Below are 14,924 nucleotides of genomic sequence, written 5' to 3' on the forward strand. Positions count from 1 at the left end.
TGGCCACAGCTGACACTGGCAGCAGAGAGCTCCAGGCTGAGTAGGAGCCCAGGGACAGAGGTCAGGGGTCCTAGGGGTGCAGGCTGGGGACGGGAGACCACCAGGCTGGTTGTGAGCACAGGAACGGGGTCTCTCCGGCACCGAGCCTCCTAGAGGGAAACTGTTCCCACACTTACTCTGCAGTTATCTCCTGAGGCCCCCCTGCAGGTGCTGAGCTAACAGGAGTGATGAGAGTGGGTTACTCTAGGCTGGACTGTGAGGTCCCAGAACTGACAGTCAGCCCCGCCCCTGGGGTGCGGAGAGCCTAAGGGCTCTTGTGAGTGAAGAAGCTTTCTTCCTCCTCTTACATCTGTATTCTGGATGTTTCCTTGAAGCAGAATCGGTCTATACTGAGCCACCAGGGAGGCGGCCGGCCATGGGCGCCTGCTCAGAAGACCCCCACCTGTGCGGGGCCTCCTGGCTCCTGCGATTCACCAGCCTCCTCCTCAGTGAGTGGCCCGGGCCCCCCGGGAGGGAGGCCACCGGGCGGGCAGGGAGGCAGGAGCTCCCGGGCTGGCTGGGGTCTGTGCTGAAGAACCAGACGGAGCAGCTCCGTGAGGACGGAGCACACGCGGTGCGCTGGGTCAGAGCCCCGGGGTGGACAGAGGGAACAAAGGGAGCTTTGGGCTGAGGCCAGGCTGGGAACCCCGACCCGGCTGCCTGGCAGCATGAAGGGAACCCCCTCCCCCAGCGCAGAGCTTTGAGGCCCAGAGACACCGGAGCCTCGTGGGGGAGAGGATGGAGGAGACACAGGAGCGGCTCTGGGGGACCCGGGGTGGGGACGGACATCCCCTCCTGCCGTGCACAGGGGACCAGCAGCCTCTGCCAGCTGCTGTGTGCGGGAGGCGCCAACCCAGAGCCCCTGTCTGAGCTGGAGGGGCGGCGCTAGTCTGGCTCCTTGGGCAAGATGAGGCCCCGAATCCAGTGACATTCTGTTTGCAAGGGAAGGACAGGAGCCCCCAGCATTGAAGGGTCCGCGCCCACCTGCCGTGTGTAGGGGTGAGCCCGGAACAGGAGACTGCTGACCTGGGCTCCGAGTCGGGGTGTCCTGGGGGTCAGGACAGAAGCAGAAGCAGTCCCAAAAGGGAACTGAATGACTGTTATAAGGAGAGCCCGATTTTCCAGTTCTTACTTCATCTGAGACTATCTGCTTCTGTGTAGTAAATTAAGAAAGAACCAAGGAGAAAATATTAAGTTCTTGATGTTCTGAATTCTGCAGACCCCATGGAAAGCTGTTACTGTCTGTAGTGTTTGCTGTGAACACACCAGCCTGTCCGTGCCTGCAGGATTCTAGGGAATTTCTGGGATCCCAGGACGTTTGCAAACAGGGAGATAAATCATTAGCAAATGAGTTTTGTAAGGCTTGGAGACTATTTCAACAGGGTAACTTTCTATCAACCATTGTGGGCTTTCCACTCTTTTCAATGTTATTTAAATGGAGACACACGGGACATTACATAGTTTCCTCCGTTAACGTCTAGGCTGGAAGATTAGATAAGAGAGAAAGGAACTACGGGAGAACTGGAGGGAGGAAAGAGAAAGACAAAATGTTCTGTTGATGGTTGAAAGTCAAATTTCATCTAATTTAAATAAACTCGGACTCTCTAGCTCACAGCCCCTTCTGCCCCTCCTTGGGGTCAGCACCTTCTGCAGATCTGAGCACTGTCGGGTCTTCCTCCTGTCCTGAGTGGGCTTCCAGCTTCTGGGCCGCTCCTCCCCCGCAGCCTGGGGGCTGAGCCTCCTCTGTCCCGGGTTCCCCCCTTTCCAGCAGGGGCCGGTTAACCCTCAGGTAGCCCCACATCCCCGCCCTGCCAAAGCCCACTGAGTACTTGAGTCCCCTCTCCCGGGACAATAGCTGGGGGGTGAGACCCCAGATCTGCTCAGACCCCACTGACCAGACAGCAGTGCTGGGAGGAGGGAGCCCTGCGCAGGGCAGGGGAGAGCAGGACCGCCGGGGGAGGGTGCATGGCAGGTTTCTACAGGGGAGCCACTGAGTTAGGAAAGAGCGGAGCCAACTCTAGGTCTGTCTCTGCCCTGGGTGACTCAGGACAAGTTCTCCCCAAGGAAGCCCCTCCTCTGTGAAAGGTCCCCTCAAAGCCCCTCCGGTGTGACATCCTGGGATTGGGGTCTCCCCCTGGACAGGACTGACCTGTAGCTTCTCTGAGGCCTCTGCTCTGTGTCTTCCTCCTGACCTGTCCTCCTCCTGTGTCCTGCCGGGGACGGACAGTCGGGGAGCCTGCTTGACCCCTTCAGAACCCAGAGCCCAGGACCACCTGTGGTCACTTCCTTCGGCCTCCAAGGAGGCGGGGATGCATCTTGAGGCTTCCTGTAGTCCTCGGGCCTCCGCTGCCTCTGTCTCTGCTGCTGAGTGGGGTCTGCCGTGCTCCAGCCCTGGTGTGGACCACAGTGTGCGGACCCCAGTGTGCATGGCCCGCTCCGGACAGCGAGCTGCCGCCGGATGGGGGAGAGGCTCGGAGTAGCTGCTCAGGAACAGCCTGGCTAGAGCTGCAGGTGCTGCCCGTGGTCAGCAGAAACACCAGTGTCCGTGTTTTTGTCCCCTAGGGTAGACCACTCTGACACACACAGGGGCACTGAGAGCAACAATGTGAGCTCAGAATTCCCGGGGAACAGCAAAAAGGCAGGTGCCGCCCTGGGGACGGCTCTGCTGTCCCTCGGGGAGCCCCTGTTGGAACAAGGGGTTGGCGTCCTGTGTGCACCACACTCTGCGTATTTGCACACAAGATGGGCCATGGCCGTGGACTGGGTGGGGACGCGGGTGTGACGGACACTGTCGTTCTGTGCATTTATTCATGAGGAACCGCCAGGCTCATTCACAGGAGGAATGTTCCTTAGATATAATGTGACATAATGTTCTCATCAGTCTGGCGAAGGGCAGAAAGCTTGATCACCGTGTGCCGGTGGGAACCTCAGCATTATTGGGGGGAGAGCAGCGGGGGTCACTCTCAGGAGGCGATGAGCAGGGTCTGTCAGAGGCTGAGATGGAGCTACTTTGGTCTAAAACCCACTAGTGGGTTATCCCAGTGTCTGCACGCCCAAGGGGAATGTCTACACCACCAAGTGTGATGTACGCACACCCACGTGTGGCGCATATGCAGCTGCCTGTGGTGTGTACACTCATGTGTGGTGGATACGCGGTCACATGCAACCTGTACACACACAAGTGTGGCATGTATAGCCCAGCGTGTGCTGTAGACACACCTGTGTGTGACGCATATGCCCCATGTGTGACACATACGTCCCCATGTATAACATGTGTGCTCTGTGTGTGCAACATGCATGCTCCCATGTGTGGCTTGTATGTCCCCATGTATAACACATAGGCCCCATGATGATGCACATGTACCTGTGTGACTCATGGGCACGGAACAGGACAGATATGCCCCTGCGTGTGACTCCGTACGTCCCTGTGTGCAGAGCCTCCAATCCCAGGCTTCTCATGGGACCTGATGGCAGGAACCCAGAGCCACCTGACCGCCCATCACACGTGGAGGGAACTAGAGCCCCACGTGCAGCCGGACAGCTGTTCATGAGACGTCCCCATGTGCAGACGCAGGCTAGAGGCTACGCTAGAATCCCTTCTGGTCCTGAGCCGTGCAGAGAAGGGGGGAGCAGAGCGGTGCAGGTGGTGTGGGGTCGTGCAAGTGGAGACACACGTAGGCACCTGTCAGTGCAGAGACCCCCGAAGGAGGGACACACGGGAACCTGGAACAGCAGCAGCTTGTGGGAAGGGCAACACGGCAGTGGGGCTCAGAGGTCGGGGAGAAGCTGCATTTCCATGTCTAGTGCCCACCTTTACTGGAATGTGGAATCTGCTTAATATTTAAGACAAAAGCTGCTGAGTGTGGCAGAAATGCAACCTTCTCACCTTGGAAAGGGCATGACACTCCGCACCCGCCTGCGTCAGGGGGTGTCCTGGGATCCCGAGATGCTCAGAATCAGACGAAGCAGTAAACGTAGGGAAACGGCCTCACGTTCATGGGGAGCCTGTGGTCTCCGGTGAGCGAGCGGCAGGTGGCCCAGGTACCTGTAAACTCCCCACAGCCCTAACACACTGGTGAGATGACAAGGAAGCAGTCACTGTGGGGCTTTCTCATGTGTCGTCACATTTAATCCTTGCAGGAGCCCCGGGGACACACTCACATCCCGTCCTGGTGGTTCCCATGTGGGAGCTCCAGGCTTAGACACCTTAGGAAATAGCCTGCGTCCGCTCACCCAGTGAAGGGAAGATCTAGAATGTGACCCCAGGTGTGTCTCACCCCAGAGCTCACACCCTGTGACCTGCTGTCCAGGAGCCCAGGCAAGGCCCCAGGAGCCCTCACTGGGGCTACGTGGGGTGAGGGCTGCATTCCTGGGCTCCTGCCTCAGGTTCCTGGGCTGCCGAAACAGGACAGTGTAAACCCTTAAACAACACAATCCTTTTCTCTCCTGGTTCTGGAGGCTGAGAGCCCAAAATCAAGGTTTTGACCAATTCGCTTTCTGAAGAGAGGGCTGGAGCACTGGGCTGTGGGACGCGTGGCACTTGTGTCCTGACGTGCTAGCGGGACTGGAGGGGTGCAGTGTGGCTGCGCCCGACTCAGTGGAGCCTGTGGGAGCCATGTCAGGACCTCACCCCTCCCTGGCTGTTGGCCAGAGGCTGCCCTCCGTCCCTCCTCATGGGGGTCTCTCCACGGGGCTGCCCACAACACAGCGGCAGATGTTATCACATCAAGCGGGACACAGGGTAAAAACAAGATGGGGTCACACTCCTGTCGGACCCGCTGTTCCTGAGAGCCGTCCACCACGTTAGCGACACTCTGCTCCTTAGAGGGGAGCCCTGGGGGCGGACCCCCACCAAGGGCAGAGCTCACATGGCCTGTGGGCACGAGGGGTCTCTGCAGCCCCGTGAGAACCTGCCTCCTGCAGAAATGCACTCGCTGTGGCCCCAAACGGTGCTCGTGCTTCGGACCTGAGATCTCCTGACATTCGTCGTCTCGCTGTCAGGGGTCAGGACACTGCAGGAGAGCAAATTCCCGAGACCTGCTCAAGGGGACGCTCCCCTGGGACCGGGAGGGATTCCAGCCTCGCCTCAAATTCATGGCATCTCCTGCCTTCCCAGTAAAGGGGGCACACGGGATGGATTTCAGGAAGATGGGCTCTAGGGTTTCCTCCTTTTTTCCCAATGAAAACTCCTGACAGTTTCTGTATCTTATGCCTTAGGTGTCTGCAGCGCTGTGACCCGGAGTCCTGGAGCCCCTGAGTCTGCAGTGGAGGATTCTGGAATCCTTGTTACTCTGAAGGGGATTCAAGGAGCTTCTGTGTTGTTTCGCATGAACAGAAATCCAGAAATACCTCCAGGAGCCAAGCTGGAGAGTATTACTTGGGGCATTATAAATCAAAAAATGTACACACCCGTACTCCAAGTCAGTCCCGGGTTAGATGGTCCACGATGGGTCAACTTCCAGGACAAGTTCAAGAAGAGGGTCCATGTGGTCAACACAACGACCCTGAGGATTGACAACCTGACCCTTGAGGACAGTGGGCTGTACCGGGCTCAAGAGTCCTATATGAGAGGAAGACAGTATGACCAGGATTTCCACCTGACGGTCTACGGTACGTGGCGGCCCCTCCCCCAGCCCCACAGCTGACCCCCTTCCTCTGTCCCCGGGAGTGTCCGAGCGCCCCACTTGCAGGATTCCTTCCAGACCGCAGCCTTCGGACTCGATCTTCTCCCCAGAAATCCGATGCTGTGAGGTCAGCACAAGTGCAGGCAGAGCTGAGACTCACACCAGGGACGAGTCACGTCTGTGCTTCAGGAGGGAACACGGAATGGGGAGAAAAGGGGATTTAGCCGGAACACTCGTTGTCCCCGTAGGACTCAGGGTCCTTGGTGAGACTCTTATTATCTAGTGTTCCTGTAACAGGTGACAGCACCTCAGTGGCTGACCACACCACCCCCTGGGGTCCTCCTGGGCTGTAGGGCCGGAGTCAGACCCCAGAGCCTCTGCCATGAGGTCCGGTGTCGGCGGGGCTGTGCTCCTCTCTGCAGGCTCCGGGGAGAATCCACTTCTGTTCTTCTCCCTCCTTCTAGGGGCACCGACATTCCCTGGCTTCTGGCCCCTTCTTCCCCCTTCCCAGGTGGCACTGGTGGGGTGAGTCCCTCTGGCACCGTGTCCCTCCCACCTCCTCTCCTGCCTCCTCCGACTTGTGAGGACCCTGTGATCACGTGGGACTTCTCTGGGGAATCCAGACCATCTCTAGTCCAGGGCCCGCTGGTTCTCAACCTCAGTTCCCTTTTGCCCTGGAACCTAAGACACCTGCTGGCTCTGAGGGTCAGCACATGGCCAGAGTTGGGGGACACTCGTCACCTAGCAGGATCCGGAATCGCATGTGTGGTTCGCCTCACACCAGTCCCTCGTCCTCAGCCCCAGCCCGAGTCACTCACAGACTCCACGGTCCAGCTCTGAACCTTGACAGATGGGGAAGTTCACAGGGTAACTCCTCCTCAGACCCTCAGGGAGCAGCTCTCTCTCCCTGCACCCTCCACCTGCCCCCAAGCAGGAAGACGTCCTGCCCCAGAGAGAGAGTGAGTGGCCTTTGCAGCCTCACGACCAGAGATTTCCAACTGACTATCAGTCTGTCCCTTGTCTTCCCATGTGGGCCCCAAGCTCAGGGTATAATCCAACCACAACTCAGGGAGGCCATTCCTAGTGACCTCCACTGCGGTCAGTCCTGGGGGAGCCTGGGGCTGCTCTCTGGGCTCCCAGAGCTGGCCAGTGGCCGTCGGCACCACGGGCTGTGCCGTCCCGGAAACCATCCAAGCAGGAACAGTAGGGCTGGGTCTTGGAACTGAAAATCTTTCTGTCCCTGATTTCTTCTTCTAAGGGACACCCCATCTTCCTCAAGTTATGGGGTTTGGGTAGGTGGGGTCCACATTATATCTCAGGGAGATGTGTAAGGCAGGCTCAGTCTGGCGGAGTCACATAGAGCTGAACGCACTGGCTCCTTCTGTTCTAGCTCCTGCTGTGTATTTGGGTCACTTCTCGGTGATCTGTCAAATGCAATCCCTGTCCTCAGTGGGAGGAAGCCAGAGCGCCAAGGAGAACCCACAGGAGGAAGCAGGAGCTGTGATGTTCTACACTCACCTCAGACTGTCCTCTTGTCCCTCCCAACCCAGAGCCTGTGCCCCGTCCCCAGATCCAGGCCATGGATCTGTCCCTCACACCAGGCTGGTGCAACCTCACCTTGGAGTGTGACCTCCCGAGAACCAGGGAGGACCTGATGGTGTCCTGGGAGAGCGAGTGTCTCCCCAGGGAGCTGGAGCAGAGACCGGCCCCAGGACCAGCCCCCAACCCCTGGACCCTGGCTGTGACCCTGCCCCTGAGCCGGCCCAGCCCCAGCCTCACCTGTGTGGTCAGCAACCAGGCGGACAAGAAAGCTGCCTCCCAGGACCTTGGGGACGTCTGTGGCCACGGTGAGTGCACCTGCCAGAGGGGAGGGACTCTCCTGGAACTCAGAGAGCCCTGGGCGAGGGTTCTCGGCTTCTGCCCCCATGTTTATGTCACCCCCGGCCACCTGGTCACCCCATCCAGGACTCTGGCAGGCACACCCAACCTGCGTTTGCCCTTCGGTGTTGCTCCCGTGCTGCTCTCCAGCCCTCACCCCTGCTGGTCTGGGCAGCACGCAGCAGGTACCTCTCCCCGCCCTCGTCCATCATCCCAAGTGTGTCCACGGTGGTTTTCAGGAAAAGCGAGTTGGGGGTGTCCGTGGTCTGTGCCATCGGAGGGGTCTGGCCGGTGACTCCCTGTATGATTCCGGGCTCGTGCTCCTCTGCCCGATTCTGGTCTCAGGGACACATGTCACCCACCTGCTGGCTTGCATTCCCGATGTGTCCCGCTCTCTTCGGCTGCCAGCCTCCGCTCAGGCCCTTCCCTCTGCCCTCAGCCCTTCCAAGTCAGGAGTCCCCCACTCCCCACTTACTCCCATCCAGGGACCCCCTCCCTGCAGCTGGCTCTGGGGGCCTGTGACCGGGGCAGTCCCAGAGGGCCGCGTGCTGAGGGCAGTCCCAGCATGAACAGAGTTTGCACAGGGCTCCGCAGCCTCGATGGCTCAGGGCCCTGCAGGAGCTGCTGCTGTCCTGCCCTCACACCTCGTCTCCTCTAAGGAGTGGTCAGTGGCCCCACCCTGGGAGCTGATGCGCTGGCCCAGGATTAGTGTCCTGTGCAGCCTGAACCCCTGGAGGGCAGTGGCCATGTCTGCTGCTCCTTGGAATGCCTGTCCCGGCCTCGGCCTCAGGCCCTTTGCTCACAGTCAGCATGTCCCTGAGTGAGTAAATGACCTGGTTCCCTGTGATTCCCCTCACCCCTACAACTACTCCTCTACCAGCCCCTGGGTGACCTGCTACTTCAGTATCCATGATCCCAGAGGAAGCTCATGGCTCAGGGACACACTGGTCCCTCTGGAAACAGGCTCCTGCCTCCCTCTCATCCTCCCACCTGGCTCCCCTTACATGGTCCCTCTCTGGCCTGCCCCAGTGGGTGCCAGCAGAGCTTAAGGCTGGGGAGTCGTCACAGCCATTCCTGGTCATGGCTCTGCACCCTGGTTGCCTCACCCACCCTGAATATTGGGAAATCTCCTACTCTTCCCTCAAGACCAGGCTTGCCCATCACCTCCCCCAGGAGGCCCTCCCTGATGACCTGGGTACAAGCTGTAACTCTATTGCCCTGGGATGGCTTTGGCTGGCTGCCTCTGGCATGTGTCAGCCCTCCCCCCGCTGAGGGACTCTTCAAGGGCGGGCACCATGTCCTGCTGCTCTCAGCACCGCAGCCCCAAGCAGGAGCTCAGGAACGGACTGAGTGAGAGCCTCTGCCATGCTCCTCCCTCTCAAGCTTTTGATCAGGTCCCTTCAGAGTCTCCATGTGCCTGGCAATGGGCGCCCTCAGTTCCCTGTCGCCTTAACCTTCTTCACACTTTGTGCGACAAAAACAGAACCACATGGACAGACCAGTGCTGCCCACTTGCCCGGTATCCTGGTGTCTGTTGTGGTTCTGCTGCTGATCCTCGGAGCTGAACTCAACCTTTGGAAGAGACGTGGAATGAAGAACGTGAAGCCTGGGACAGGCAGGTTGCACTTCTCTTTCCCATGCCCAGACACCTCCCTCCCCTGCATGAACTGGGTTCCCTTTCTCCTACAGTTTTCTGCTCAGGGAACGTCCCTGCAGGAGGCTGTCAGGTGTGGCCACGGCCATGGGGTGATGGAAGGGGAGGGAGGGGACAGGCTTCCAGGCTGAGACTCAAGCTCCATCTGTGTGTGACTCAGGGTCAGGATCGCAGGAAGAGCATGGGAACATGATCGTTGCATCCACTCTGCAGAGCTGATCCAGCAGGAGTCTGGAGACCACAGGGACAAGGTGAGGCCGGGGAGGAGGCATCTGGGTTGTCCCAAGTTCCTCTGTGCCTGGGTGTGTGTCTGTAGATCCCAGTCATCTGCTGGCTTTTGTCTCCATGTATCTGTAACCTTTTCCAGACAACATAGTATTAACTTAAGAACATTCTCCTGGGGTCCACGCAGTGCTGGGCATTGGGGGAGGTCATGTCAGCAGCCCTGGGTGTGTGGGGGTCCCTCTGCGTCCCTCAGCTGTTCCAGGAACCCTCCGTGTGCATTCCAGGGTAGGGGAGAAGCACATCTAGAAGAGGAGAAATCTCTCACTGCTGTCTACGGTGAGGTCCGCAGCCCTGGCCAGGCCATGACCATGATTTAACGGGAAGAAGCAGGAGCATCCCGCCGCGGGGACACCTGTCTTGTGAGCATGACACCTGCAGCTCTGGTCCTGCCTCTTCCCCCCTCCGACGGCTCTGAGCAGGAACTTGATGGGTCCAGCAGTTCTTTCTGTGCTAAATCCGTGTGCACAAGCTCCCCGTGAGACACACACAGTGGTAGATCAGGGGAAACTGAATAAATAAATTGGTCCAAACCTGTTCCAGGAATACTCAGCCTCTGTTACGTGACAAAACTTTACAGCCCCCACTGTCCCCTCATCTGTACGACATCAAACTGGCTTTCAGACCCTCAGCCTCTGGGGCAAACCGTGGAGAATCCCAACATCCCCCTGGGCCCGTCATGAGCACCCCCAGCCGTCAGTCCTGCACTGAGAGCTCTTTACAGACAACGTGAATTCGTAGTTGTCCCTGCTTGCTGAGGGCGGGCTCTGTGACCCGCACTGTTCGGACATTCTGCTCGCTGCTAACTCACTGGGTCCTGCTGGACTCTCTGTGGAGTGGGGATCCTTGTGCCCACTTTACAGATCAGTAGAAGGAGCCAGAAAGGCTGACTCTCCAGGCCGCACAGCTTGGAGCACCGGAGTCAGGACTCAGCCCAGGGAAGGGAGCCCCAGGCCCGTCTCTCCGGGGCTCGGCTGGCTGTCCCACGTCCTGGCCAGCCTCCTTCTGTCCTGTCCTGCTGGACAATGGTCCGGCCTCCTATTGCTCAGCACAGACAGAAGTTTCTAGTTCCTGACAGTGAGCTTTAACTGACTGCACACAGTGACAGCCACGTTCCCTCTCTGCTGTCCCCACACAGGACGCTGAGATCCTTGGGGCTCAGTGAGGACTTTCCCTGGACTTCAGGCCCTTCTCTGGGGACGTGTCGTCTCCTGCAGGCCTCTCTCTGGCTCGTCCCCTGACCCTGCCGGCTCCTCCCCTGCAGTCCTCACCCGGTCCCCGTGCTGCCCCTGCTCCACACCTGAGCCTGCACCTTGGCCTCACCTCACGGGGACCCCTGGACTTCCAGGAGGTGACCCCCATGTGACACCATTGATGCTCCTTTCCTACTCCAACCCCCCCATCTCGGGTCCCCTGACGGCCACTCCCCTGGACCCGGGCCCACCTGCCAGACTCTCCGCCGTCCCTCCAGGGCTGCTCTTCGCTCACAGGGCGGTGCTTCCCAGGGTTTGGGCAGGACCCTTCCCATCCCCCGTGTCCTCCTGTCTCTGGGGCCCCGGCTCCTGGGGTTCAGGGGCCAGTCACACTGCTGATGCCCAGGGAAGCCTCCCCACCCACGCCCTCTGCTGAGCCCCATTGCTGCCCGCCAGACCCATGGGCTACAACCGTGCCCCTATGTCTTCCTCTGGCCTCTCCTCGCAGGGTCACGTCCCCCACGTCCCTTTCTGTAATACCGGGGACCTGGTGAGAAAGAGCAGGAGCTCCTCTCCCGCAGGACGGAAATCAGAAGCTGTGATCACGTGTGTAATCAGACAATGAATGTGCAGGAGTGGGGGGGGGGGCGTGGGAGCTGCTCACCCGATCCCAGGGAAATACTGTAAGTTCTCCCCTTGGTAAGGGACACGTTTTCTCTCCTCCCATGCTCTACCGTCATTCCCCCAGGTGACAGCGCCGCCTGCTATTAGACCAAATTAGTAATTTGAGCAGGAAAACTGGGTCTCAAATGTCCCTTGCTCTCCGTCTCGCAGCTGACCCAGAGCTCCACGGGAAGCAGGTAGGTCCCCTCAGATCAGAGGAAAGGAGAGACAGTTCTCATCCCAAAACCTCAGTGTCTGCACAGGAGCGCGCGCACACACACACACACACACACGTGCGCACACACACACACGCGTGTGCGCGCACACACACACACACACACGCACACACACACACACCAGCCTCCAGCCGTGCAGCTGTCGGGTCAGAACTAGGGCTGTCCCACACACACGCAGATCCCAGTAGAAAGGAGGAGTCGGTGTCCGAGAACACTGTCCCATCGGGGTAGCTGCCAGAGCACGGCTGTGTCCCTGAGTCGTGTGGTCCGTTTCTGAGCTCAGCTCTGCTCCCTTCGGGGTCCCTACAGCTCACTTGCTGGTGGGCGGGGGGCAGGGAGAAACCACGTCCCGGGCACTGGGAAGCAGGAACTCCGGCAGGTGGTGACGCTGTCATTAGCCACACCGCACACGGTGGGTGACAGACGTTTGACGTGATTCCTATCCTCAGTGCAGCCCGGACAGTGCGGGGGTGAGGACTGGAGGTGAGGGCACGAGGCCACGGTACCCCCCAGAGCCACGCGGGGCTCCCTGCCCCCCGTCCCACCCTCTCACCCATGCCGTGGGCCTGAACTAAATCCGCGTTAGTCCCCCTCCTGCCCCTGGCATTCCCCCTGGGCCCCTGAGCTTTGGGCATGAGGAGCCGTGTGCATGGACAGATGGGCACCTGCTGCGGCCCTTCTGGGGAACCTCTCGCTTCCCTGTCACCAGGTCCCCGCAGAGGAAGGAGGACAAGGAGCGGCTGTTCCTGTGCCCCTTCTCCAGCTGCCCCTGCTGGCCTGAGGCTTCCTGGTACCTCGAGGCTCGGCCAGGCCTGGCTCTGCCCACAGCCTGCTTGGAGCTGGACCAGAGCGGTCTGAGACGACCAGCCCTGGAGGACGTCAAAGACATTCGGGTCTAGACGATGTACAGAAAATTGTTTAAACCCACGCTGATCTTGCCTGGATACTTAAAGGACTTTTCCTTTTCCTTTTTAAATCTGAGCAAAGAGATTTTAAAAACCCAGGTCAGGTGTGGCTCGGGGTACATTGCTGGGGGGCTGCAGGTGCGACCCCAAGATGAAAAGGATGTGCAACCAGTAGCCGTGAGAAGCTAGGGGTGCTTCTCTGGGTGTCCAACAATGAGGGTCTTATTTTCAGAGGCTCAGTGTGTCCCTTGGAGCCCAATTCGAGGCTTGAACTCACGACCTGAGATCAGGACCTGACCTGACATCAAGAGTCAGACACTCAACCGACTGAGACACCCAGGGGCCCGACTGTCCTTTTCTTGAGTGGTGGAGGATTGCACTGGTTCTGTGTGTCTGGGGTTGTTGGGGGCCCCATGCCCGGTGTGGGGCTTGAACACATGACCCTGGGATTGAGACTCACATGGTCCATGGACTAAGGCAGCCAGGCACCCCCACTAGTTACTTCCAATTTTATCCAGATGTGGGGGTTTATCGTGAGACTCTGGGCCTTATCAACACCACCTGGGGATGGAGCTGATTTGTCTCTGTGTCGCCACCCCACCCCCCCGTCTGGCCAGTCCTGCCTCACCCTCTGTGGGTGCTGGTCCCCTGTCAGTGACATCATAGCCTGCATTACGGCGCTCGGGTCCACGGCGCACGGGTGTCATTCAGCACATAGCCTGGGACTCGGGTGGTGGATTAAGTCCCAGGGCAGGTGTCAACGTCTCTGCAGCTGTCCCTCAGCTCTGTCCTCCGCGGTGCCGTTCGGAGGCGGACTTAGGACTTGTGATGGGGATCCTTTTCTTGCTCTTTCCTTTCTGAGATTTCCCCGAATCTTTCGGCTACGTGGGGCCCTAGCTAGAAACCCGGGGCTCTCCGGATGTGATAGCTACACGACTTCCCACCGACCCCTCCTCCCCCGTCCTCCCCGCGTGCTGGGAGAGACCGGACCAGACTCCCCCGAGTGAGAGGAGAGACAGGAAACAGGAAGACACGAGGATTCTTCTCGCGCGCTGCTGGCCACGGGGCTCCGTTCTTACGTCCCACTTCTCTCCGGGGCCGCAGACGCTCTGCAGGCGTCGCTCAGGCTTCGTGGGACGCTGAACTCGGAGGCTAGCCGCGGGGCCAGGCAGGCGGTAAGGAGCAGGATTTGCTCCCCACACTCTCTGGCTCACCGGGACCCTCTTTCTTGGTTCTCTCTGAGGTTATGCTCCGTGCTCTGGCCACGTAGGTTGGGGACTTGGCCCATCAAGGGGTCAAACCAGAAAGAAAAAGAAGAAAGGAAAAGCCCCTGAAACTCACGTCCATCCTGGGTCTCACTGGTTTTGACTTCCTCCTTCCCCAATCCGAAGGCCGGGCACTTTTCAGAGCCCTCACATACTTCCTTTTTGTTTTGCCCAAGGTTTTGGGTTGTAATCATTGGGAGAAATGGGCTGTACTAAGTCATGTAGTTGACTTGCCCCAAACCTTAAATTTATATTCTGAGAATCACAAAATTCATTTGTTTCAGAAACCTGGGGGAAAAAAAAAAAAAACAGAAAAGCTTAGCGAAGTTTTTAGAGAAATTATCTAAAATTGCACTATCTAGTAATAAGCCGTTTTAACTTTTTCCTCTAGTTTTTTTCTCCGTGTATTTTAACACGATGAACACCATAATGGAGATGATCTTCTTTTTTTTTTTTTAAGATTTTTATTTATTTATTTGAGAGACAGTGAGAGAGCACGAGCGGGGAGAAGGTCAGAGGGAGAAGCCGACTCCCCGTGGAGCTGGGAGCCTGATGCGGGACTCGATCCCAGGACTGCGGGAACGTGACCTGAGCCAAAGGCGGTTGCTTAACCAACTGAGCCACCCAGGTTCCCTGGAGATGATCTTTTCTTGTACCTGGTATTTCTGTTGAACTGTATCTGCATCACAGTATGTCTACACTGAGCACCTTCATAAAACCTGCATCTCTCTCACGTGCACCCGTCACACACTGAATCATACCCTTGGTATCAGACATACAGTTTACATCACGTGACCATCTTTGTGTACACCTTTTGTCTGACAACATTTTACAAACTCTTGACGTCACAATTCCTATCAGTGGAAATTAGTGTCTCCTTATCTGTTTGAAATAATAGTTAATTAGTTTTGGAACTGTGAACCAAGGTGCTTGTATATAATTATCTTCTTATAACTATTTTAGAAATGATACCATATTTGATGGAGGACCTAGTGGATTTGGTTGTGTTGAACATTAGAGTTCATACTCGGAAAACCTGATTAAAGAGAATGTTGTCAGTTTTCAATCCTTGGAGGAATGAATGAGTAGGTTAGTAAATTTGGATTTTTATCCTTGAAGACAAAATGGAATGGTGATGAAAAATGATGTTCATATATGGCCGGCATGGTTTGTATCTGCTCAAGT

The 14,924-nt window shown here is 57.8% G+C and overlaps 1 protein-coding gene across 3 annotated transcripts in view; it reads left to right on the top strand.

Moving 5' to 3' along the window:
• The first annotated feature begins 307 nt into the window (after window positions 1-307).
• LOC131814852 (uncharacterized) overlaps window positions 308-14,924 on the top strand; it is a 73,157-nt gene continuing 58,540 nt past the window's right edge. For 2 of the 3 annotated variants that reach the window (XR_009347475.1, XM_059146260.1), the window contains exons 1-6: window positions 308-488; window positions 5,257-5,649; window positions 5,774-5,926; window positions 7,214-7,510; window positions 9,025-9,156; window positions 9,356-9,446. Coding sequence is in view for 2 of the 3 variants with exons in the window: in XM_059146260.1 (XP_059002243.1) it covers window positions 416-488; window positions 5,257-5,649; window positions 5,774-5,926; window positions 7,214-7,510; window positions 9,025-9,156; window positions 9,356-9,414 (1,107 nt within the window). In the remaining variant the exon portion in view is untranslated. Of the gene's footprint in view, window positions 489-5,256; window positions 5,650-5,773; window positions 5,927-7,213; window positions 7,511-9,024; window positions 9,157-9,355; window positions 9,447-9,704; window positions 10,016-14,924 lie in introns of those variants that run through there. The other variant, XM_059146259.1, reaches the window with a different exon arrangement.

This window comes from Mustela lutreola, chromosome 14 (genome assembly GCF_030435805.1).
Source record: "Mustela lutreola isolate mMusLut2 chromosome 14, mMusLut2.pri, whole genome shotgun sequence".
Lineage (NCBI taxonomy): Eukaryota > Metazoa > Chordata > Mammalia > Carnivora > Mustelidae > Mustela > Mustela lutreola.